We start from the raw sequence: 27409 nt of genomic DNA, 5'->3' as shown, positions 1-27409 counted from the left end.
TCTTGGTGCAATTTCTTCAGTAACATCTAATAAACCTGCAAAGAGGGATACTAGCTTACACCTTGTATCCTCTGCATTTTCTTAAAGGAGCCATCACTCAGCACTCCCAAGTCTCCATGGAAAATCTTTGGCTTCAGATCAAATACTAGCTCTTCTGTCTTAAAAGCATAATTTCTCAACTAAATGAATTTAACTGACTCCATACTCAAAGTAAGTGCCAGAGCTGAGAGAACAGAGGCAATCATCTTCATTTTCAGACACAGGTAGATCTACATATGCCAGAAACATAGGAACAATGAACAGTTTGTAATAGCAAATCACAGCTGATTAAACGTTGATTAAAGACGTTGATTAAACCAGGTCATAAATAATATTGTCTTCACTGTAAAAAGATTGAAAAAACGAATTTAGAAATAATCAGCCTTTCTTTGTACTCAACAATCTGGGGGAAAAAAAAATCCAACTGACATGCTGTTACTCCTGATTTTGTAATATCATTTCAATATGACCTACAGGTTTCATGGATTTTTCAAGTTCTAATAACAGAAAAAGGAGAGAGGAAATCAGGAAGGTAGAGATAAGCTCTAGCAAGCAGTAAACAGATATGCTGATGCCCTAGCTTTCCATAAATTAATAGGTCTAATCTAGTAAAAGTCATATTTTAATGACAGCTGAATCAAACAGTAATTTTTCAGACCTATAATGCCATCACAGTGCTTAACAATGGATAAGCTACAAAAAACCTATGCCTTTCATGCCATTTCTGTGCAGTGTGTACTAATTCTTGATCAATACTATAGATCACAGACTAATTAATGAGTGATTGCCATTAGTTATGCATGTAGAATGATAGATAACAATATTAAGTTGTGCTGTAAATGGAAGAAATATCGGAACATGTTAGAAGAGTAGAGATACCCCTTGAACCAAATTCTAACTAGTATCAGTAGTTGCATCTGTAATATCTGAATTGAATGAATATATAAAAATTTCAGTAACACATATTAACCTGGATCTGATGCTCACCTTTGTATACACAGTTATATAAAAATACCTGTATTTGTACCACAGTGTGAGAAATATTAAAACATTAAAAGCATATCACATTTCCAAACAGATAACCCACATTTCAGATAACTCTTTTTAAACATACTGGTCCTGGCAAAAAGCATTCTTATAGAAACCATGTCCTCATGCTACCTTCATATTCAGATAAATTGATCAAAATTGAAGGTGGAGGTGGGACGCTGGGGTAGAAAGAGCAGGGAACGGGGGCTTGAAACAGAGAGATATGGGGAAAAGAGGAGATAGGGTGTGGGTTCCACAGAGCTGGGATAACGTACTTCCTGACCACATGCATAATGCTATTGGTGAGACATAAGAGTTGTTTGTTTTCTTTTTCAGGTGACTAAAGGCTATATATGTGTGAAAAGTAGTAAATATAACGACATAGTGGCTATCTTGCAGAGAAACAGCCAACGCATATTGAGAAGAATTAGCCTTTTCACATCAATGTGTGCACACAGCTTGTGGTTTTAAAATCACAGTCTAGAAGTCCCAGCCACTAGAAGACTTTAAAATGTTGCTCCTCTACAGAAAACAGGATTTTCAAAACCTTGCTTCTCTTACTTTTTTTGTTGTTTTGTATGTTGTTATTGTAGTGCATCTAGTAGCCTCCATACATACATACTGTACCTATACTATACATATGCACTCCGTATGTACTATAAATACCACAAAGCAAAGCCATACTTTGTGGTGACACTGGGACCCAAACGAGATATCACTGCACATTAAAATTGTATTAAAATAATTGAAAAAATAGTTAAACATTGCTAATAAAACAAGATAAATACTAAACATTAAAAGACAGAGACTTTCGAGTGTTCCATAAAACCACACCTTTCAGACAAATTAATTATTTGCATCATAAAAAATGCTGTGAAAGAAAATATTCCAGAAGAAAGTAATGAGTAAAAAGCTTCAGGTAATTTTTGATTACATTAAAACCAATTCCCATTTTTCATAAAATATGCAGAACTTTACATCTTAAATAGTATAGCTACCTTCAAAAAATTACTTTCGTTTTAATCTTGCAAGAAATAAAACCTTAACTGTGTAGGAAAGTATTTAGAATATATCCAGAAAGAAGAAAACCTATAGCTATTCTCACGTAAGTGGCACAGCATATGTCAAGAATTTTCACATACCTTCAGGAAGATACCTCAAATTAAGTCAACACCGTACTTGATTTCCGTGATCAGAGTAAATATCCTGCAAATCCAAACTGGCTGCCTTGTTTATTTCATAGTTTCAATTTCTATTGCTGTAATTCACCTCTGAATAAATAATAAAATTTATCTTGTCAGGAGCTTCTTTTGCCTTGAATGAAAAACTTCCTTTCTTTGTGATGCTGTAGAAGCTAAATCCTGTCGCAAGTGACTTAATGAGCAGCTCTGGAATAAAAACTACTGGTGTGTTCCAGCTACATGGCCACCTTGATGAACATTAGAATTACATTTGAGACCAGAAGGAAGAAAAGGAAAATGCACTACACAAAATATGTCTTCATTTGAGGAGTAAAGTTATTACTTAGTGGCATTGTACACTGTTAATAAATTTTCTTTATCTGAAACTATAATTTAATACTTATGTATCTAATTTCCATCTGGCAAAGTAGCATATTCTAAAATTAGAGTGTAACCAGAAAACTATTAACTACTATAAACAATACCAAAACACAACTTAAACATATTTTAAGGAAACGATAGATACATTTTGGCCTGGGGAAATATTTCCATTGCAGATACTGTTTTAAATACAGTTGTTATTTATGTCTCGAAAAAAATTCTTCAAGCTCAGAAAGATTTTCTGTTTAGTGGGTCCTGGGTATATACATAAAGACCAAGAGTACACTACCAGAAAGTCCCTTATTGGTTACTAGAAGATATAGTAATAATAGTAAATGCTGAAACTGGGGGAAAAAATAATTTTCAGTACCAATGTTATATGATGCACTAGACAATATATCCCCTTTGAGCAGAAACTAGAGAAAATATCGTGCCCTTTATTATCTCTGTGGTTTCTTATGTATAATAGACAGCAAAAAAATTGCACTTATTTTAACGTTACAGTAGAGTGTTAGATTGCAGCTCACCTTTTAAAATATTAGTGGCCATAATACTTATGATAGGTTGTGCATTATGCAAAGATGAATAAAGATGTGCATTTAAATTAAAAATGAGCAACCACTTACAGAACCAACAGTGAGGCTTAACATAACAAACATGCACTAACCCTACACTTATGCAAAATGAAGTTCTTCCAGGAAACTGTAACCAACTGTTGACCTTCCACAAAAGTAAAGGTTTTGTCCCTTGGTAATATGTTTGGACTTTTAAGTCAAATTCCAGTTTATTAGCTCATTGTCTGTAAATGTGCTGTTCCACTGTGATATCCTTTAGCTGCCCTTGAGCTTCTCCAGAATCTGCAATCTTACAGTCACTTTTATTTATGGTTTTATTGAGCTGAAAAGTAAGTCCCCTTCAGTACTACACAAATAGGCTTCCTTATTCATCCTCTTCAGGTTCCTGTGGTAAAATTGGTGTCTCCTCCTTCAAACAAGCACTAAAAAACCCAAGGATTGTGCTGTAAAGGTGATATTTGCTTTTCTCAGAAGCAATGTTATGACCTTCATCCGGGTAGATCTAGCAGAGAAGAAAGGAAAAAGGTAAACAGTTTTTTAAAGGCTTCAAATATTTAGGGCTCTAGTTTTCTTTCTATTTTCTTTCTGGGATCTTCAAAATGTTTTAGATGACAACAGGATGATAACATTAGTTTTATGGCATCATTCTCTTGGAATTTGAACTTACATAAAACAACCACTGCAGTGGGATCTGCAGAAGAGAAAAAAATTATATTCTCAGTAATTGTGCTTTCAACAGTTTACTTAGCTGGCATTTTCAATAGTGTCGAAGCATCCAAATCCCATTAATGTCAATAAGGATTAATTACCTCATGCTTTTAGGAACCTCTCAATAACTGAGCTTCTAAATGCTCAGTGAAAAACCTTTTTATACATATTTTTAACTATTTTCCTATCTTATCTAAAGCCCATCGTCTCTCTCTCCAAGAGTGGATGTGCACATTTTAATTTCTGAAATCAAATTCCACTGGAAATTTCTCTCAAGTGAGGCTGAACAAAAATTTGCAGGCTGAATGAAGAAATCCAGGCCACAGGGTTTAGGGCAAGAGACTTGCAGTGGCCTGAGGCAAAAAGCTTCAATTGCTTCCTCAAACTCAGGATATCATGTTGCATGAGAAGGGTTCAACAAGGCTCTTTTGAGAGCCCTGTTGTTCCTGCTTCTTCCTCTCTCCACAGGCACTCACATCACCTCATCTGAACTCACAGGGACAGCTGGAACAGATCATTCCCCACTCAGATTTTACACATAGTCCTTTTCCCTTTATAAGTGATGCTACTTCCCTTGTTACCACCTCCTCCCTGACGTAAGCTCACATACTTCAGTAAAAACTACAGTTCGCTAAGGTTCAGTAAGGTCAAGGTTTGCAAAGGGTAACATCAGAGATATTTGGAGGAGTGACCCAAACTCACATAATCTAAGATATTCAAGAAGGCTTAATGCAGTCAGAGCCCTTGGCCAGCAACATCCATGTATGCTGTGGTGGGTCTCATCCAAGTCTGTACATCACCAGCACGCCCTGCCCTCTTTCCAGCTTGTCACTTACAGCACCCTCATCCTGCGTACGGCTATGGAAAGAGGTATCAGCACTCTCCCCTTTTAGCTGCCTTTTAATAAATTTAAATGTTGAAACTAAGGGGAAATTAGTTTCATATGACCCAATACTTTTTTAGGCAAAAAGGGACTAAAGTAGTGATATCCGTATTACCAGGAGTGCATATGGACTCCAAAGCACTTTGTACAGCATTGTAGGATAAACAGGTGGGAAAAAGATAAGAAAGAGGAGAAAGAGCCAGAAGAATGACAAGAAGATATGATTGTTGATGGCCATACTAACAGTAAGGAAAATGGGATTAAATGGAGTTTTAACTGCAAATTGAGGTTATACTGGTTGCGTTGTGGTACGGAGGCTCCTTCTCAGGGAAGAAATGGCAATATGAGGTTAAATGTTGACCTGTGTTGATAGGAAATGTCACAGTGGCACATACCTGCATAGTGTAATTAACTCCAGCTTTTATTAGATGTTTAATTAGTTCTGCTGAATGCTGGAAGTGGACTTTAGCTGCAAGATAACAACATTTGGATAGTATTAGAAAAAGATAGGCTAATATGAAATACTTATCTGCTAAACAGCTTTGACTGAAAACGTTTCCAACCTCTGTAATTACTGGATCTGAAGCTATCTTTCTGGTCAGAAGTGCACAGCCCCACCAGTTACAGTGGTGCAGGGTGTAACTGCGGAGGTTTTGGAGAAGGAGCTGGAAGCTGCAAGTGAAGCCATGCCTTCCAGGCATTCCATGAGGACTCCTCTCTACCCTTGATTAACAAATACTTGCGAGAGTTTAGAGGTGTGTAAAACCATCCTGTCGAACATCATGACAGTTTATAATTGTGTTAAATGAAAGCACATTGGGTTTTCTACTGCTTGCTCAGTGTTATTAAAGCCCACCATTCTTTTGGTAATGGACTTTCTGCCTGCAACATAGCAAAAACTTAATCTTTGTAAGGTAAAACCAGACAACTTTATTACCATGTCCTAACCCTGCAGAGCTTAGGCTGCAAGTGGGCTGGGTGCTGTCACTAGGTGTGATATTAAGCAAGGGCAGCAGGCAATCAGAGCCCTTGTCTGGAACACACTGTATTGCTCAGACACCTATCAGACTCCCAATTCCCTCTAGCACCGAGTTCAGAGAAGAAGAAATTGCTTCTGCCTTTTACAGTGATCAAAGTCTGAGGCTCTCATGCCTGTTTAGTCACCCAGTATATCTTCTCTGTCCCTCCCTTTGTGCCTGCACCAAAGCTTGTTCTTTAGACCTACATCAGTTAAGAAAATTCAGAATAATATACTTAAGTCAAATTTAAATCTGTAATTACAAATTATCTCTTGACTGACGTTATGATTCTGTTTAAAGTGCTAGAACTTTGTTTTACCCATTTGCTGCCTTAAACTTCTGATAAAAGTATTAATGCTATTAAAAAGTTCCCTATAGCTTCAGCTTCAGATGCTTTGGCACTATTGATTAATTGGCTGAAAAGTTTAATTTCCCATTTGGTGCTGTACTTCACCAACTGTCCTGATAATTCCTTCTTCAATTGCAGAATCTCTATGAATTTAAAATACCAATAAAAATGTATGTTGTTCTATTAGTAATTCATATAATACCTTTCACTAGCAGTACAGTGGTCCAAAAGTTTTAAGCAAATTAGAACATACAGCACGTAAAAGGTACAAAGACTCAGCAAAGAAAAGCGTCATCAATTTAGTTAGAAGTGACAACTGAAATAAAAAATCCTACTGGAGAGATAATGAAACTAAAAATGCACTTGCTACATGTGTGCCTAATCAGCCTTTGAATGCCTGACTATTAGGACCTCTGACTCCAAATGTAATTGCATCTGTAAATACTCACCATCAGCTGTCCCATGAACTATTAGCAAATTTGCTTCTTTTAAACCATGAAGATTGTGTAATACACTGGATGCCTGGTAAACAAACACACACAATGTGTAACTGAATTGCATTTTAAGAGTAAATCAGTAATTTTTAACTTAGTTGTTTATGCTAAGTTACCTGATAGGTATTTTCCTCTTTTGATGGAATACCAAGGTATCTTTCTGAAAAAGCCGATGCTGTGAAAGTAAAAACAAAAACTTGTGAATTCATCAAAATTGCTTCTATTTTAAAACTTACCAGTTCTGACCTAGAATCAGAAGCTACTTAAGTCATGAAGTCCACAAAGAGATGTTAATTTAAAACTAGAACATACTATTTAAATGTATCACTTTAAACTATTCTTAAATAGTTAAAAAAAGCCAAACAAAAAACAAACAAGAACAAAAAACCACAAACCCCCCAAAACAGAAACCCCAAATCCCAGAAACCCCCAAAACCCCCAAAGAAACAAAAAAACCCCAACAAAACCCAAAGGCTAACAGACAGTTAAAGTAACCTGGTCTAATTTCCTGCGTATCGCAGTCCACAGTCCATAGCCTGTGCCCAAAACTTCATATACAGAATAAAATATCCTGTGATTGAATGACAACATGATTGATATCATAAGGAATTCACCACTAACCTTCAAAGATTCATTCTTAATATAAGGAAGTCTTGATTCAGGCTGATCTACCTAAAGGATTCTTAGGAAATGGGGTACCTGACTGAATTTAGGAAATTGGAAACACAGCTCCTTTGCAAAAATCAGTGGTGTTAATAACCCTGTAATTGTTGCTTGTTTTGGTAAACTATCTCAGTATTAGCTCTGCCTTTTCATTCAAAGAAGAGAACAAAATAGAGAGGTGAAATCTAGTTGCTATAGTTACATTACCTGCCCTTAGTTAAAATGAATACTATTTCCACGAATAAAATATTTTGAATAGGCTATCATTCAGGTGTAGCACAGGGAATACTCACCATACAACTTCATATCTGTAACTGGTGCCACCACAGCTCCACACTTGAAGAGTCGTTCACTGGATTTCAGGATCATTGATGTAATGTAGCCGCCATATCCCTAATAATGGAAATTATATTGAGATTTTTGTTTCATTTCTTTTATATATAGAATCATAAAATCATAGAATAGTTAGGGCTGGAAAGGACCTTATGATCATCTAGTTCCAACCCCCGTGCTGTGAGCAGGGACACCACATACTAAACCATGTCACCCACTGAGCAACAATAAAGTTAAAGGCCACTGTGCTAACCTGATGGTATCATTTCACAGTATGCATTTATATCTGCAAGAATTGCTTTTAAAGGAAATGTAAACCTATAATTGAGAGTGAATAAAGATCTCATTAGAACTGGTCGTAATCTTAAACTATGTAATTAATAATGAGTATATTTCAGTTTAAGCTCCATAATTCCATCATGGCAGACTAGCATAGTGTTAGTAAAAGATTTCAAAATCAGAAAAAAAACCAACCCCAAACAAAAATGCTAAAAGAAATACAGAATAAGAGCTGGATTGTCAAGGGAGTGTAAGGAACTGCGTTATTCCTTTCTCATAGAAATTCTAGCCCAGAAGGTGAAGAGCTGCACAGAATTGTCAATGTGCAGTAGATTTCACCTAAGAAAGGCTTTCTGAGTGGGCACCGGTAACTTGTATAACTCGAAGAGCTTAGGAGAATAGCAACTTTCCTCTGCCTCTGGGTTCTCTACTTTTGCTTTTGTTTAATATTCTCTTTGTGCCTTTCTCAGTAGCTCCACAACACAATTTTAATCCTAGGACAGCTATTGCCAGGTTATTTATATTTATGCCATGTATTCATAAAGAGCTTAGTTCTCCTGGGAATTTCTTTCCTTTGTGCTTGTGCCCTTGCTTCCAGCCAGGCTTTCCAGGTCAAAAACATTACACAATGAGACGACATTTTTAGAAGTACTTCACAATGACAATGAAGAAAATACTTCCTATGTCCTGATGCAAGGATATGTGGTGCCTTGCTCATCATCTGGATTTCTGTGGTTACAACCCAACTGTCATATTTTCAAGAAGCTGCTTGGCTGTTGCAACTAATTTTAAAGCTCTCTTTCTACTTCCATTAATAAAAATGCAAACTACATGGAAACACAATTTGCTGTCTAACAGTTCAAAAAGGCCTTTGGATTGTGCATCACTTGGGCTTGTAGCCCACAGAGATGAGCATGGTGGCACTGGCAGATTGCCCTTCTGGAGAGGCTTGTTGCTCTTGTGCCTAGTTTACATTACTGACTGTGACAAGAATTTTATTTCTGTGTAGCATTAAAACCTCTTAAAGAGCTCCCTGACAGTGTGCATGAGTCCAGCTTTATGAGATTGGCATTAAGCAATTCCAAAGTTACCTTATTTTCAAACAAAATGCATATTCCATTTCCAGTAAGCCAAATTTAATGCATAGAATGAAGAAAAAAAAAAAAAAAAAGATTTTTCCCATCACATTGTACATAGTAAAAAGTAAATGAGTTTTAAAGAAGGTTTTTAATTGACTCTAAAATAAGCAGAACGAAGGAAATACAATTAAACCTAGGAAGCTGTTAAATAGATTGGTTTTTTCCTAACTTTAAAACTGAATTTTAAATTTTATGATTTTTTGTTTGACAGTAGGAAACAACCCTGAGAGGTTAACTTGGAAAGGGCAGATTTCCCTGAATTCAGAGCCATGTTGAAGCTTATCAAATTTCCCAGGTTCTGCTCTTTGCTTTCTCATATTTTCACTTCTCATTCCTCAATCTTCTAAAGAAAGCAGATATTTTTTAACAAATACTTTATCTTTGAAACACAAATACTGTGGTAACATAAAACTGATCTGATTGATCTCAAATACCCAGTCTGAGAAAAAGAATAATATACAGAACATACAGTAAATTATGGACCTTTTTTTTCTCTTTTAATAACTGAAATTGTCTTAGGAAAATAGATAAATATATTTGTTTATTAATTGATAGTATTTTCTTAATGAATCATGATGATACATCATGCTATTTTTGCACATTACCTTTCCAAATACACTCAGTCTCTTAGGATCAACAAATGGCTGTTTCAATAGCCATCTGAAAGAAAAAAAGAGGGTTTTTAACTTTGGTAAAATGGTGAATTTTACTTGAGTATAGTATATAAAGAAAATTATTTGTACAGCAAGGAACTGTCATATATGTAGATCAGGTAGAAGGACAAATTACACCCATAAAAATATTAATGTGATTTGCCTTCTAATTCCTTCTCTATATGGCAAATAGTTGGTGTTGGGCTCAACTCACCTAATTTAGATATCTGAATCTGAACATCTCATCTAAATTGCCTATAGAGATCTGCTTTTCAGTTAAAGGAGAGAAGAGAGACACTCTCTTCCCACCCATCCTGAAAACCTCAGTCTGGGGAGAATCACCCTCCAGAAATACCAGGATTTCCCACCAGCTAGAGCTTAAATGACTGGCTTCAACCAGGTGCCTAGTTTTTTGACAGCTAAAGAAAAGTAAGATGAATGCAACTTCCTTAATTGAGATAAAATTCCAAATAATTAATTCTCTTAAGGCAATTAATTGGCAATGGTGAATTTTATACAGAAAAGACAGAATAATCTGAGGGCAAAATCCAGCTGCTTTTGAGGAGACAATATCAGCTGCAGTCTCAGCCGAGGGCACCCTCCCTTTTCCCCATGTAGTGCATCCAAAAGGAAGCCAGATGTAATTTAGCCTAAAGCATCTTAGTATGAGCAGAGAGCTCAGTTCTCAGAATCACAGTGTATGGTCTGCTTCCAATGGCCCTTTTGCAATTTCACCTTGAATTGCCCTGCTCAACACAGCCAATTCCTGACAGACATGAACACCACGAATTCTGCTACCTAGCTATGTCATGTCAAAGCCATGTGTGATTACACCACAGACAGAAATTATTCTTTTCTGCAGCTGATGGATTAATATTAGTCTGAGAACAATAATGCAATGAGAAATAACAGTCCATTTGCCCAAATTTTGCCTTCATTTACACCATTATAACTCCATTTATTTTGTACCATTACTCCAGAACTCTGTGGTGGAAATGAGAGCAATAGCCTATTGTACAGGCCTAAAATATTGTAACACAAATACACTCAAACTTCAACATGTGCATTGCAAGACATTTTCCTAAGAAATATAGACAAATATTAATTGGCTCAAATGGCATAGTTAGATTGCACAGGGTAAGTCAGCTTTACCAAAAGAGAACCAGCAACACAAAAAGCAAGCACCTCTTTGATCTTTTATTTGCTGATGTAATTGAAAGATTATTGTTTCAAAATTTGCAACTGCATTAAAAATAAACATCAGTATTCAGTATGCAGAGAAAACATTCTGGGCAGTTTCAGTAAAAATGCTCATTCATCAAGGTGGAAGCAGGGTAAAAGAGAAGAAAAGTTTGCACATACGTACTCTACAGCTGCTATTTGGTCCTTCACTTCCACTGATCCTAAGCATCGGTGGACCTCCTGTAGAATCTTAAGGCCTTGAAATCCACTCCCTCTGCCATCAAATCGAGCTACGATGACATTATCAGAGTTGACAAGCACTGAGTCCCAGTCAATGTGAAACTTATCTGTAACCAACTGGCTGCCTGGAGCTTCATCACTGCAAATACCAACACACCAGACAGAAACGAGGACTATTGACAATGTGATGCACCTTCCCATTCTCTGATATTTTATTTAACCTAGATGGCAGAGTTCAGTCGGTTATGCAATCCTGTTGAATTATTGTCACTTCCACTGATACCATCACATTACCTAGTGCTGGTATCCCTTCAGCAGTAGTAAGCAAAACAATCTCTTTATCTTTATAATCACTGTGTTGTAATATTGCCAATACCTGAATATACTTTATAGAAAGAAACAGAAAACTAAAACATGCAGTGCTGCTTATAGGTTAATAGAGTGTAAAAAAGAAAAACAAATTAACTTCTCAGTTCTAAGAAGCTCATGTAGAATTTGTTAAGCCACACTAAACAGGAAAAAAAGGAAAATTCATTCAGTACTGTGATTATGATTTTACAGGATATATAATACTATTAAGACAGATGTCATCGTAGAAAACAAAAATTACTGCATTATTGAATGGGTTTTTTGAAATGGAGTACAAAGAAGTCTAAAGTACACACTGGAAAAAATTATATTTTCTCCATTCAAATTCATAGCAACAAATGGATGCATGCAGGAGTGGTAAATTTATTTTATGACTTAAAAAAAAGTGGTTTACAGAAGAAAAGGTGGAATAAAATGGGAGAATGCAATTTCTAGAGTAACAGTAAGATTTTCCATTGAAGCCAAACATACTATTTTCTTTGCAAAGAAAATAAAATGTCAGTTTTAAAAGGGAAGCTTGTCATTATTTTTCCCCTAAGATAAACACAGAATAAGAGAGCAGGCTACCATGAAGTTGTACAAAATGCAAAATACTTCTATGCAGGCTGCATCTGCCAGTTGAATGCAAATTAAAATGTAAAAGTGTCTGTGCTGGCTGTATGGAAATTAGATTGGACAGTATCTGTGGGAATATCTTGTCTAAGGTGAAAGAAAGATGAAGACAGAAATTATTATTTTGCCAAAGAGACTAATATAAACCTGGGGGGAGGAAAGAGAGATAAAAAACTCCTACAATAACTACTGTCTTAGATGTACAATAATGTGCTGATTCAGTATCTGGTTTTGGCTGTGGATAACATAGACCATCTTCAAGGTATTCACTCAATTAACAAGCATATGATGAATACATAAGTTCTCTAATTCGGTCAGAACTACCTACACAGTTGCTCTATCATGCACTGAAATCAGAATTACTTGGTTACAGATTCAGTCACAACATGTTATGTTTGATTTACCATTATCTTGTGCATCAAGTTTATACTTCACTTTAGAAAAAGAAAGGAAAGGCAATCTTTTTGTTTGTCTAACCAATTCAGTTGTGATTATGCTAACTGTTAACAATGCAGAGCAATGAATTTGGAAATACTGAATGTCAAGTATACTCTGCAGAAAACACACAATTCAGAAGCATATTATTATTATCCACAGTAAGAGCAGGACAGAATAATTCTTTCAATTTCCGCTTATTGTACAGAGCAAGGTTTTCAGAAGCATCTACATCAACATAGATGTTTTCACAGAGCTTTTATCACTACTTCCAATAGCCAGCAGACCAGCAGTAATTATTTTTTAAGTTCTTCCAACTTTCCACAATAAGATGTTACGTCAGAAATATCCTTGTTTAGCTACATATCTTTCCAACAGTGTAATGAACCCACATAAGTCAAAATATGATGTGTCAGCCTGCTTCTCTCCCACCTAATATAAGAACAAAACAATTATAGTGTTCACATTTGTTTTACGCATGTTAAATATCTAGGCTATATATATATATTTGGGGGGGAGGGGTATATATGTTATATACCTAGACACTTGGGAATAAGGGAAGAACCATTACATTTGTAAGCATTTCTCTATACCAGAAAATGCTTAAAACCAAAAGGGGTTTTAAACGAAAGATGTTACCCTCAGACAATTTCTTCTATTAGAAAGGAACAATAGACAGAATCTCAGCAAGATTCTCAGTGGGCAAGAACTGACAGTGATGTTTTCCCAAGCTCCTTCTCAGAGGGCACAGCTGGGCTACTTTTAGGCTCAGACTTTGAACGCTATACATTTTTCACTGCTGCATGATGGGTTGTTTGACATATTGCTTTTGGAAGCAATTTTCCAGTGGCTAATTTATTTCAAGAATGTCCATATAAGTAGTCTGTGACAGGTATTTAAACTCATTTCCCGAAATTCCCATTACCATCAAAAGGTGTCTTTACTCTTCAGTTGCTATTATAAAATGATACTGATTACCTGAGGTATGCTTCTGTCCTCCACAGACAGCATATATTCTATGCACCATTTTAGCTCCATTTTTAACCTTTTAAATGGGGCTTCTGCAAGGTATTAATCCTTTATGCAAGTTTGAACATCATCCTGAGGGCTCTGTAACAAACCAAGTTTGTTCCTACAGTGCAAAAATAGATGCAGAGCCTGATTTGTGAAGTTTGTCCTGGGATTACAGCTACTTCAAAGGTCAGTTTTTGCTTTATGCTCATCACTACTTACAGCCTAATTATAATTAGCTACTCTTCAGCAGTACTCTCTTCATAGAATTATTTTTTGACCCCCACCAGTAAGCCTGGAAGCTCAACATCCCTCGAAGTATCCTTAGGGAGAATCTTCCCCAGAGTCAAAGAAGAAGAGCAGAATGATTCAAATGAAGACTATGCCTAATTCTTCCTGATTATATTTTTTTCTTTTTCTTGTAAATGACAGCACTTAAACTTTCCCTTTTTTAGTTTTGATCCTGACTTTCAAGGTTCAGAGCTGCCTTGTGCCTAGTGTCTTTGACAGAGACTATGCTTGGAGTCGACCGCGGCAGACATACTGCTGAAGTTCACCCCTGAGGTATCATTTAAACAGACAGAAGCCATCAATAATATACCAATATCATTGACCTTCGCAGGTAATTTGTATGCCTCTTGCAAGGCACACAAATACATCTCAGACCATCTGGAAAAAGGGGCAGCTCATCATAAGTTCATATATTGCTGAAAAGAGAAGAACCTGATCTTTCAGATTCTATAATCAAAAGCTTAAACTGAAGTCTCTGTTCATGACGTGAGTTACAGCATACAGGGAATAATGTAGTGTTACCAGAGTGGCTGTGGCTGCTCTACTCTGAGCAATACTCCTCTGCTGCTCTGTTATCAAGACTGCAGCAAAATTTGTTCCAGGTTTTGTACCACTGAAAAACTAAATGACAAGATTTTAAGCAGGAATTTTAGAAATTATAGGACTTACCAAGCAGGGTAGAGGGAAGATAATTTTGAAAGACATAGCAAGTAATTGCTATCATCACCGTTTAATCTCCAGTACATCTCTTTCTATTTCTTCAAAACAGTGGATTTGATGCAGCATATGGGAAAACTAACTTGATAGCAAATATGTGAGAAAGACTACAACTCAGAGGATATTATCTATGCGAGAAACACTGCTGATAAAAGTCATATTTTGCTTATGGTGAAACTGAGTGGGAAGGATTGTTTTGCAAAACTGGTGTAATAGAAAAATCCATTTTGTTTTCTGATTTCATGAACATTCCTTTCACAAGCATCAACTTTCAAGCATACTCATCATTACTGGACAAAAATCAGGGAACCTGAATAGCCTCAAACATAGAGGACAAAAATTCCCAAATATTTATTCTCTATTCATTTACCCTGTTTAGATATAGCAGACTGCAACTACTAAAAACAGATAGTGTGTTTACAGCTCCTCCCTGCAGATATGGCCAAACAAAACACATCACTAGCCAGAAGTGATTCCATTTCTAGGGTAGAATCATGTGATAGACAGGACTGACAAAGACAGTGTAGTACAAAAAATAAAATTTGTTATTCTTCAAATATCTTTCTGAAACCTTTGAGGCTGAAGACTTCAAAAATGCGTTTTTGGCAATAAGAGATGTAACACTGTCCCGCATCATAAGAAATAGAGGTAAATTTTTGAATCTCCTCTTGTCTTTTTCTAAGGAAGGTTAAATGAGCATTTTATTCACACAGTAACTGCTGTGGCGGAAGTGGGAGTAGAAGAGGCTGACAGAGGATGTATCTTAGCTCAACGATTCCTCGAGCCTTTTGTGCGGACAAGGCTGAAGAGAAAGGGAGTGAGCAGATCCATCACTGCCCATAGCACCAGGACTGCTACTGCAAATGAAACAGCTGGAGTGAGCCTCTAATCTGTCCGTTGTTTAGCCTAAGCTAAATGAATTCCCTCTATGCCTTGAGAAATATTACAAAGTTCAAAGAATGGGGAAGAAAATCTAAAAGAGTAAAAAAGAAAAGCCTCTCTATCAAATACTTTGATGTAACAGAAACACAACAGAGTAGTGAAATACTGCCACACTTGGCAGAGGCAGGATGAATACAGACATGAAATGGATGGCTTGCAAGGCAATTAGTGGATCATTCACAGGACTTAGAGATAGGTAAAAAAATAAACTTTGCAGCTGTTTTACAGATGAAGAATGGGCCAAACAAAACAGCCTTCAGGAATTTTCCCCTCTGCAAACATACTACAATTGAAGCAGTGGAATCTACCACATATTTTTACACTTCACCTTCACTTGAAACAGCTGCCAGTTAAACAAATGAAAGGTACGCAAGACAGCTATTAAAATAGGCAAAGCGAGGTCTGATTCGACCTCAGATCTCAAATAACCAATACTTGCATTATGCCTCTCTACATTTCTTCTAGTCCTTTAATGAGTTATTCCCACGGCTGTAAAAATACTCTTCACTTTCATTCCTGATGTCTTATCTTGCTATCAGTCCTGAGAGTGCATTAACTGGAGGCATAAACAGGTTTGATCGCCTGTGCAAGGCCTAAAACCTTCATCATTTCAGTAACAGGTGAAGTGATTCCTGTTTATTACCAAACTATAAGAAAACAAGTAAACAAGCAAACAGAAACCTCTTGGAGACAATTCACTGTTACTTTGGAGAATAGCTGTTGTTTTCTTTCACCTCAAAGCACAGAATAATCTCTCTCCACTGACTTAGTTTTACAATATCCACTTACATATTTGACAATTTTAAATGGCGTTAAATAATAAATGCTGACATTTAAGATACATTATCTACAGATTTTGAAGTAATGAGGTTAATTATGTTCAAGGAAAAATAAAGAATTATCATCACCTCTCATTTTATTACCCAGATTAAATGCCAGTCTTTACTTAATCATTTCCTGTGTGTTACCAAGGAGTGTATCTTCCAGCTTTTTTAATGAGTAAGGTGAACCATAATGAGAAAATCAAGGATCTGAAATTTAAACTTTGGTCTTAATTATATAGAAAAGAGATGATAATCACTCTTTCAGGCAATTACTGTACAGCACTCTATAGTTAAACTGTATGTATTATATCAGAAGGAAACTAAGTGTGAAATGTATTAGTGGTTTAGGAGAACAAATGGAAGAAATGAGAGTCTTATAATGTATTTAGCATTTTAGGGCCTATGCATCACAATTCTGGAAAGAAAAATAGTGCTAGCTGACATAACTGGTTTCTACATGAAACCTATACATTTAATAATCCAGCCATACAGATGGATGTAAATTTTAACATAGGAATACAATGATCTTCTATTTGAGCATTGCAGCATGCTTTGCTACTGCTAATGGATAAATCTTCACAAAATGTTTATAGATCATAGAATAGTTAGGGCTGGAAAGGACCTTAAGATCATCTAGTTCCAACCTCCCTGCCATGGGCAGGGGCACCACACACTAAACCATGTCACCCAAGACTCTGTCCAACCTGGCCTTTCATTATGGTGAAGATTACAGGACATCCAGGGCCTGGTTTTTAGGCTTGTCTCTACCTGGAGCTGTACTGAATTTACACCCAGGTTTCACACCAGGACCAGTATCCACTTGTACAGGTATTCACTCTTAACACTCAGACACCTGGGTGCCATGTGCTGGAAATTCAAATTTATCTGCAGGCATCCTTGCATGAATACAGGAGCCTTAATACAGTCATGCACCTTTGAAATGGCTTTCTCTCCTTGTCTATTTCCAAATTCTGTTATCATAATTGTAACTGTGGATCCAAAGAGCATGTTAACACCACACAGAAGTAGTTGTTGCTGATGAAAACTTACAGGAAAATTATGAGCCTGAGCTATCAAAAACTCACTTTATTCTGAGCCAGTGAAACCAGTCACCAACACAAAAATTCTTGACAGAGACAAGACCACAGAGGCAAGCCAGAATCTGGCAAAATTTAAGACACAGGGAAGATGAATTTTCACCAGATGCTTGGTGTGATTCTGAAGCAATGACTGCAGCCAAACAGAGCCTCAGATCTTACATGCCATATTTACTCTCCAGCTTAGCGGACAAAGCCTATATGCGCTTAGAAGCGTATATGCATTTAACTAGGCATTTAATTTGCTCTACAGAGACATAAGAGGTGAATTTCCTGCCTGCCTTCCTGCCTTCCTGCCTGCCTGTCTGCCTGTCTGCCTTCCTGCTTGCCTGCCTGCCTGCCTACTCCCTCTGTCTGTTTTCCTTAAGCCCTTATTAAATTGCACTGCTACTGAGATGAAAAGCAAAAGCCACTTCAAAAGCCACTTTGGAGATCTGCTAATACTCCACTTTTCCAGATATATATCTTCTTTTTATACACATCGAAGTGTGTGTTGCCTGGATCAATATGTTACATAGCATCTCCTTTCCAAAAAATGGATATACGATTAAAACCAACATTCTTACCAAGGACATTGGTAAGCATTCTTTTTCAAACATCCAATCACTGGAATACAATGGTAATTGTATCATGTCTGAGAATGTGAACAAGAAAGTAGCTGTAGCTGAACAATATGAAAGGCAGTGCTTGTTATCAGCCACTAATACAGTTCTTGTCTAACACTTCTAGCAGTAGGAACACGGTGTTCCTCAATCAGTCCCAACAATACTGCTCTGGGAATCAGGACAGTCAGATATCTGGGAAATGATACCATATATAAAATTAATCAGTGTTTCCTGTAAAAGCTACATGTTCTTCTCAGACCTGAACTTTTTTTCTTTTTTTTTTTTTTAATGCAATACTTCTGATAATTAAATGAACCTTAAGATGACAATTTGGAGATGTGTGGGTCAAGAAATTATGCTCTGCATGCACATACATTTCCATTTCTTCTTTCTCAAGAGCTAGACAGAATTTATTAGGCTCAACAACCATCCCACAAGGGAACCTCCCATAACTTCAGTGACAGTTTTCAGTTTTATATCTCATCTGGGGACATCCTTAACTAAAAAAAGGACTGCTAGAAACCTTAGTTTAAAATCTGTAAAAAGCTGCTGAAGAAATATAACTTCATTCTCTCCTAGGGAAGAGTGGGACACAAAACATGCAACATTACAGGATAGATTCTAAATTTTCAGTTCCATATTTTCATTCCCTCCTGTTAAACCTAATGTTAAGAATGTAGTATATCAAAGGTAAGGATTTGACTAAAAAGCAGCAAAGTGCTTGGCCTTCTCCAGGTTTCTGATCCTTCCCTCCTGTCTTCTCGAGGTTTTACTTGAGTATATAACCTGTATTCTACCATAACTGTATTCTACCATAACAGTTACATATCGTAACTGTATATGGTAGATAACATATTTACTGGGATAATTAATAAGGAAAGGATTACACTGATAACACATTAGTGTTTCCCTGCTTTCAGAAAAAACAGTAAGCACAAGCATTTGTAACTCCCTGTAATGCTGCTGGTGTCAATTCACAGAATCAGCCTGCCTTAAGCACACTCAAAATTGCTGCTTAAAATGTAATCGTGCTTCCAAAATCATGCTAGCAAATACTGCAGAGATAAAATAATCCACATGTCCTGTTTCTCCACAAGAAAAGCCACTTAAAGCACAGAGCTTCCACAACTGCAGATAAATACAACTGAAAAAACTGAGTTTTAAACACAAAGTGGACTTAGAAATTAGCAATTTTATGCTTCTCTGTCTTATTATCTAAGACCTGATATGAGTAGAGGAATGTGGGATCACTCAGGAGCTCAAGTTTGTAAATTTTACCTCACATACAATAAGGATCTCTGCTGTGACTAAGGGGAGGTCTACTCCAGGTGATACAGCTCAGCTGACATCGTATTTTCATTAATTTAGCAGTACACCCCTACACCTGTGTTGATGAAATTCACATCAATTGCTTCCAAATTGGACTGGAATAAGATCTGTATGGACGCGAAAGCCCTCTACACTTATGGCAGACCCATGCTGAGCTCAGGTGGGAAGTCACAAATGATGCCCTGAGCTGGCCGTCGCTGGTTTTCCTAAGTAGGCTGCAGGTATGCTCATGACTCCGCTCTCTTCCTCTGCTGTACTTTCTGTAGATGTGCAGCTTAAAGGCTGACTGTCTCCGAAAGAAATACACACACTATTTCTTTTTAAAAGAAAGCCAAGGGAATACCTCCGTACTCCCACGGAAGTTTTCTACAAATATCAACTGAATTTGGATCATGCCTATAATGCCTTCAGTCACTGATGCTCAGCAATATTTGTTTCTTCTTTCCAGTGTTCCTAAAAGCAGTTTTGTTTCATGCATCTTAACTGAGCCCTCCTTAGAAGCTGTACCCATTTCCATCAGGGATAAAAGGGAGCATATGCTCTGAATGAGATCCTCTGTGGGTAGGGATCAGTATGGGTCCAGGAAAGACTGTAGAACTACTCACAGCTACACTATCAGCAGGACCACTGCCTCATGTACATAAAAGTACAATGAAACAGAGCTAGGTTTGACAAGCTCAAAAAATCCCAGGCATCTCTACCAGATAGCACTTATAACAAAACCTTACTGAGAACAAGCCTTTTGATTTATCAACTCAAATCCATGAGGTAAGTTTCCTACACAAGGTAAAAAAAAAAATAAAAAAATCTAATTTCAGAGTTAAATATTATCTATTAACTACTTTTTTATTACTTTGAGTGATTCTACACAGATACTTACATTATTAATAGAAGGGCATACTGGTTTCGATCTGTGAAATCTTTTGGCAGTGACAACTGTAAAGGGAGTTCTTTTAAGAAAAAAGCAAAACATTAAAGGCTGGTAGTTACATAGATAAAAAACAGTAACATTGTAAGAAAATTTTTTGTTTGTTAAAATAACATTTTGCTAAATTTACCGTAGTCCTCAATGTGAAGCATTTTAATTTCAGTCCTGGAATTCTTTTTTTTAAAAACAGCTTCTTTCAACACAGCATTATTTTCCAAAATGTAAAACTCTGCAGAAAGCAGGAAGAAAAAGCAAGTTGGAAGGTATGGAGAATCATTACATCAGAGATAAATCAAGATTCAGAAAAAAAAAGAAAGAAAAAGAGACAAATATGCAATGATAAATCTTGTAAATGAATTCCTTCTGTAAATACTTTTTTATAATGTAACGACTTTGCAATCCAGGATCTGAGCAATCAGCTTAATTCAAAACATAGACATCTATTCCATTTTCTGGCTTCAGCTGGCTTTGTTTTCATCTATCACTAACAATGAAATTGCTGATGAACAAAACGAATACTAGTATCCCTGACAAATACTAACAGCAGCTGTCACAGCAAAAGGCTAGTCTGCTGGGCAATATCCTAAGCCTCAAGTAGACATCCTTTTCAAGCTACATATTCCAAGTCAATATTTAGCTGGCACAACTCAATTGCTTCATGTCCTTCCCTGTCTTCTACACTTCAACCAAGAGAAAGACTTCACTGCAGGCAGATTGGAAGCAATCCTTTTGCACATGAAAGAATGATTAATTAGTTGGGGGTTTTTTTCTTTTCTTTTTGTTACTCAAATTACCAATGTTGCTTCCAAAATTTAGATTTTTTTATTAAACAATAAACCCTCCACTTAGGGATAAAATGGATTATCTAAGGAGAATGTTTGTTCTGGGCAGTCAACCAAAATGGTATAATTACAGTCTAAGGATCGAATAATTGAAGTAATCCTTAATCATTTTTTTTATGAATTAAAGAGGATAATCTAATCTTGCGCTGAAACATTAATAGTAAATTATCTCTCCTATTATGTGGTTTCTTGTTACAACAAACAACGCCCCTCTATCCTGACTTGCTTGGTTTTCCTCGAAGAGGTTGTACGTGAATCTCTTATAAAATAATTCACTATCAACAGCATTTTAGATCCAAGTAACAAAGAGTGCAGTCTACCTTCACAGAATTGAGTAGCTCTACAGAAGTCAATGAATTTACTTTGACCAGTAGCTATCCTTTGAGTTGGATAAAACTCCCTTGCTTTGGTGTGCTCTGGCCCAGAGCTTTGCAAACAGTAATGGTGACATTAAAAAAAAAGGAAAGGGAAGCCAAAGTACAGACATTAATTAACTACATAGGATACTATTGATCAGTATGCTACTTCAACATGCAAGATTAGGTCCACTGTTATGGTGAATAGTGGCTGGCCCATGACAAATCGGATGCAGACAAGTACAGCTCAGGACTTTCGGATTCTGGAAAAACTCCTGGGGATAATCTAATGAATGAAATGAGGATATATAAGGATTAGTTTAGTGGTTTTGAATGGAAAGATGTTCCTTTTCCTCTAACCCACATCTTCATGCTATGTGGCATCACAGTGGAGTTGTACGTGGCAGAGTTGTTACTTCTACAGCACCAGAGAAACACCTAAGTGAGGAAAATTCTGCTGCTGAAAGATTGTCTTCCATTACAAAGCACCTCAAGCAGCCAGAAAACAGCAACAGATTTAGTGTCAATAAACAGAAAACAGTGAGTAAAATTTGAAAAATACTCCTAAAAAGCCTTTATTCCTGGATTTTTCCATAATGGAAAATATAAATGGAGTTCCTCTGATTTAAGAAATATTAGAAGGACTAAGTTCATTGTATGTAGGCCAGATTTTATGATGAATCATCCAAGCACTATACCTTACTTCAAGATAATTGGATTTTAACTTTAAAATCATCTCTAAAAATACAGGTCTATCGTAATGGCAGCATAATTTACATAGAAAATGAAATGGATGCAGACTAATCTGCCATCTAATTAACTCAAGTGTAAATAGAAGATGAATGAGATGCACTTAGCACTAAACATATCCAAAAAGCTTAGGAAAGTTTTAGTCATTTGATTAACTTATCTTTCCTTACTATTTGCAGATGTGGATGTTGCTAAAAGTTAATTAATAGTTTATATAAGTGAGCCACCTATTAATTTTCATTTATTTGTAACTGCCTTTCCCCTCCCTGACACTCCCTAAACAATCAAGGACAATAATAGAATATACCTATTCCATAAGGAATACTCACTTGCATTATTACTTGTACTGTGCACGCTAACAACTGGAACGCCTGGCCCTGTTTTGAGGAGAGAAGAGGAAGTGTGAGGTAGTTAGTACTCAGCATTTCAGTAACAAAGAACGATAACACCGGTTACCACTTAGGACTGGATCCTGGAAGCCCCATATACATGCTACCCTTGAAATATAGCAGTAATTCCACTGGTGTCTCTTGGGACGGACACAGATTTGACTGTTGTACCAACAAAGAGTGCCTGTTCAGCAAGCAGTCTAGACCCCTACATCCAGAAGGAGATTTTTTTTTTTTTATAATCTCCATGTTTTAGTTATAAGTAAAGAAGAAAAAAATTATGGAGGCACTTAATGGCACTGTCTAAAATATAACAGTTTGACATTCAGAAACAGTAACTGTAGCTTGACTGGGAAGTGCATTAATGATAATATTCACTTGTATTTTCTATGGAAAAGCTATAGAGGTGTTAAAAAATTACCACATATTTTACACAATCATCTCTCTAAGAAGCTCCTTTGGTATGCCAGCTCTGCAAGACCAACAGCATCATGGTTAAATCCAGGTGTAATGTAATCTAACCTTATTACATAGTAATGTCAGATACTATATTTTCACTGTACCACTAAGAAACTAAAAGCACCATGAATAATTCTCCATGTCAACAGGTACTGTGCAAATGCACAAGATAGTGTGTGAAACTGGGGTGACCAAACATTCATTATACTCAGATGTACAGCCGAGTTTGCTGTCCCTGCTCTGAGGATCCTCCCACTGTAAACTTGCGAAAGAAAATGTTGCTTCCGCACCCCCAACAAGGAATTTGTGGATGGGAAACTTAGTTTTATCTCAGTGAGACAAGACTTTAAATTATGTGCAGTCACTATTGGGCTAGGAAGGATGATGCAGAAAAGCTGAAGTCCCTGAGGATCCCATGGCAGATGAAGGCATAGGCTCTCTGAAATCAGGAGTTAAGACTCCTTTTTTTTGGACAAAAAAAAAGATTCCTTTGAGAGCAGCTCAGAGGCAGAGCTTAATTTATGTGCTTTGAGTCATCCTGAGAGGTTGTCTCTCTCAATTAATTATGGCATGAGCCTAGGGAAACTTAAATACCTGAAATAAATAGCACAATGCCGTCCAAAGTCTCTGACAGCCTCCACTGAAGATTTTTATCAATTTCATTCTCTGCCTCAGGGGAGACTATTGACAAAAATCTTAGAGGTAGACTGCTGACTGCCTTAGCTCTTCAAGAAGATAATTTATTCAGCTGTCCTTCCGTTTTGGTTTGGTTTTTTTCCCAGCTCTTTTTACTGCTTCTGAATTTGTCATTTTGCTTTGAATTTTTATTTAAGAAAGACCATTTTTGAGGGGAAAGCAACGGTGTTTTCCAGGCTAGCTCTATTTGTTTTATTAAAAGATAGAAGTATAATGACAGATTTTGAAAAAGGGAGATTACTGTAGATTAAAAAGATGATCAGAAAAGACAGACTTGTGTTGCTGTATCAGAACTACATAGAACACTTGGATTTCCCGTTGACCTACTATAAATAACACTAAATCCACAACTTATTTCCTGTTGTATAAAATGGGAAAACGATTACTCCCTTTGTGAAATATCTTATTTGAGCAGAGAGATTAACATCTGTTGATGCTTATGAAGCATTAAAGGAAAAATCCACAAGCAGTGTGGAAAATAAGTATAAAGGTCGTGCTTGCCAAAACTGAGAAGCTGTAGAGCTGGTCCTCCATTTACCAGGCTAGAAGTAAGCCCTCACTCAGAGTTGTCTCTGGAGATGGATACAAACGGTCTACTGAGACAGATCTCTTTTAGCTGAGGGTAACTAAGAATGAAAAACTATCCTTATAAGGGTGCTCATGGGTAAATAGGAGGTAAAAGAATTGAAAGTTGTATAGATCAAAACAGTCCAGAATACCCCGAGGATATTTGCGGGCAAACTGCTTTTGTAACAATTCAGTCAGGCTCTTTGTTGTGGGCAAACAAGTGTGTACATACATAGATGTGGTGTCATTTGTCTCCTCAGAGCAGTTTACCCTGTACTCTTACAAGCAGCTCCCTGCAGAAGAGTTTTAATACCTGCTCTATGGTGATGTTGCCATCAGCTTTCATACTGTCAAATACCCAACCCACCACGGGCACTTTGCAGAGCTGTGGCAGTACATGGGGGCCACACTGCTACTGTAATAGTCAAGCTCTGACAAAATACAAGAGAAGACCTCCAAATGACCACAAACTGATAAATATATATTAATGTTAGAGGTAGAAAAAATTTACTGACATTGTTTTATCATCCCTGCCCAACACCTGCAGCTTAGGGCAGTCTACTGGTTTCAATTCAGTGGAGTGTAGGTTTAATCCTGGGAGGATGATCTACAGTTTTACCAGCTCAAACAGAGAACTGACATCTGCAAAGTCACTGAAAGTCATGAGCTTGTGAGCAATTTCATATGCAACCTCCTACTGGCATCTACATTTTTATATCAAAGAAACACATTCAAAATTACAGGCTGAATATACCTTGCTAAAATAATAACAAGAAGCTACGTCTTGGGCCATAGAACATTGCTGATTCAGGGTAAAAAGCTCTTAAGCTCTTCCCAATTTACCAACTCTCCCTCTTGCAGGAATCTGAGACTTTCCCCATGGGGACTAGGTCAAGCGCAAGGGAAAACTCTCTTTAAACCATGAGGTACTCATTACTAGTGCAGTCTTTAGTTAGATAAGGGCCTCAGTATTAAGTCCATAACTTCTGCTGCAGCTTTAACCATGTATAAACCATACAGTTGATGTGTATTATACGTGGGTGAGTGTGTATAGATATACCGTACACATACCTGTATACACATATAGAGACACTGTTACAGAAAGCAAGCCCTCTTATTTTAGCCAGGTATAGTTGCACCAGATCAATCCCAATACATAATATAATGAAGCTGTTATGAACCACAGTACCATCACTAGAAATCCCACATTTTTTGGTGAAGGATTTTTATTTAGGGTAAATTTGAAAGTCGTGTCCTTTTCCAGAACTGAGGGTTAGGTCTGGAGGCACTTTTTGATATCACTTGTTATTTAGCTTTTACACAGAACATCTTTACTAAGTCTTGCAATAAGCTCTTGTACAGAACTTCAAGTAATCCACTACCGAGCTAAATGTTAGACTACCGCCTAATGCACTTCTCAAGGTAATACATTAATTCAGAAGCAAACACAGTACTATCACACACTGTGCATTTGACTTACCTTTACAGTGCAGTAAAAAATGCCTATTCATGGGGCTAAACTTTGCACTGAAGTATGTGCACTGGTCTTTAAAGAAATTACATGAGAGACACTGACGATTCAGTGATCCCACTGTTGATACACTGGGGAGAGAAAATTGATCAGAAACGTTTCCCACTGGAACAATATGCAATAAACCAAGAATTAGCTCATCAAAGTAATAAAATTTGTTTCAGTCTCTAAACTTGCCAAAATATAACTCTCCTATTTTGTGCCTGATGTAAACTGATTTCAGATGACTCAGTAGACTATTGTTCTGTACACTGGGCAATGTAGACAGGATCCAAAACCTGCCCAAAGCAGGACTGGGGTTCCAATAACTGGCACTTCTGTGGGGTAACAGCATTAGTAGGACACAACGAAAAATCTCATTAACTTTGTGTAAGGATGAGATGCTTTGCCCATGCACTTTAAATTCTATGATTAAATCCCATAAACATTATATTTATTTAGAAGATTTTCACTACTTTTGAAAACACAGTCATATTACAAGCTTACATTTAACATTTTAGGTGCTTATAAGGACTAGTGAATACACAAATGACAAAAGTATTTTGTGTTAAATTATTTTGTTTCTTTAAAAAATGTAAAATACCATCAGCATTTTTAGTTTTGAAAAACTGTTAGTCTTTCTTTGTTACTGTGCAAGTGTACTAACTTTTACACGATACAAATGATTAGCCAAACCTCAAAGCAGCATTTAAGCTCACAGAATGCCATCTAGCACTTACGGCTTGGGATGAAGAAGCTGTTAACACAGCCCCATGTACCTCTTACCTATGTAGCTGTCTTCCTCTTGGGGATTCTTCTGTGCTTAAGAAATAACTGTGCCCAAAAGATGAACAAAGTTAAACTCAGTTTGGTAAACTGGCTGATTTGGGTGGTGTTTAGAGAAGTGGGAGACATTATAAATAACATTTTTCAAAAAGTAAAAATTCCCAAATATACATGAAAATCAAATACTTATATATAAACCTAAGATCCAAGATTAAACTTACACCCAGCATACAAAGTAGTTATTTCAGATGCTGCATGATTTCATATTAAAACAATAATGAACACATTATTTCATGGTTTCTATTTAATTCCTGTAATGCCCAGGAGCTCCAGTATCAACCAGGATCCCTTTCTGCATATTATAAACACAGAAGAGAAAGTTTTTCCTTCACACTAGAAGTTTGCAACATAAATCCAAGGAGTAGAAAAAGGTCATAATGAAATTATATTCTTGATACCCAAAAGCCATTTTGAACTGCAGAATGACTTTTTCTTCTACCTAGGGACAGAAGCTAACACCCTAGGCTGGTTTACAGACAAGGTTTTGTGGGTAGAAAGAGGCTGAATAGAGCTGCTGCAAGAATATCAGGACAAGTCCTTGGTGTGTGCCAGTTGAAATCCCAACAAATTTTCTGCTTGAGAGATAGAAGGAGGGTAAGGAAGTCCTCTCAAGTGGCTGAGACAATCCATATGCAGTCTGCCACCTCTCTGCAGGCTGAGTGCATCCAGATTTCATTTTTTCACCTG

General features: G+C 36.8%; 1 protein-coding gene across 1 annotated transcript in view; it reads right to left on the bottom strand.

Moving 5' to 3' along the window:
- Positions 1 to 2606: 2606 nt before the first annotated feature.
- Positions 2607 to 27409, bottom strand: part of DPP10 (dipeptidyl-peptidase 10 (non-functional)) — a gene marked incomplete at its 5' end in the record, with an annotated part of 51294 nt that continues 26491 nt past the window's right edge. Inside the window, 12 exon segments of the mRNA XM_010019208.1 lie at positions 2607 to 3707; positions 5192 to 5265; positions 6614 to 6686; positions 6775 to 6833; positions 7615 to 7714; positions 9678 to 9732; positions 11092 to 11286; positions 20260 to 20329; positions 20438 to 20536; positions 22585 to 22632; positions 25847 to 25968; positions 26663 to 26710. Coding sequence (XP_010017510.1) covers positions 3570 to 3707; positions 5192 to 5265; positions 6614 to 6686; positions 6775 to 6833; positions 7615 to 7714; positions 9678 to 9732; positions 11092 to 11286; positions 20260 to 20329; positions 20438 to 20536; positions 22585 to 22632; positions 25847 to 25968; positions 26663 to 26710 — 1081 coding nt within the window.

The sequence above is a fragment of the Nestor notabilis genome, unplaced genomic scaffold (assembly GCF_000696875.1).
Source record: "Nestor notabilis isolate BGI_N333 unplaced genomic scaffold, ASM69687v1 scaffold20877, whole genome shotgun sequence".
Lineage (NCBI taxonomy): Eukaryota > Metazoa > Chordata > Aves > Psittaciformes > Psittacidae > Nestor > Nestor notabilis.
This window is presented reverse-complemented; position numbering and strand designations above follow the sequence as displayed.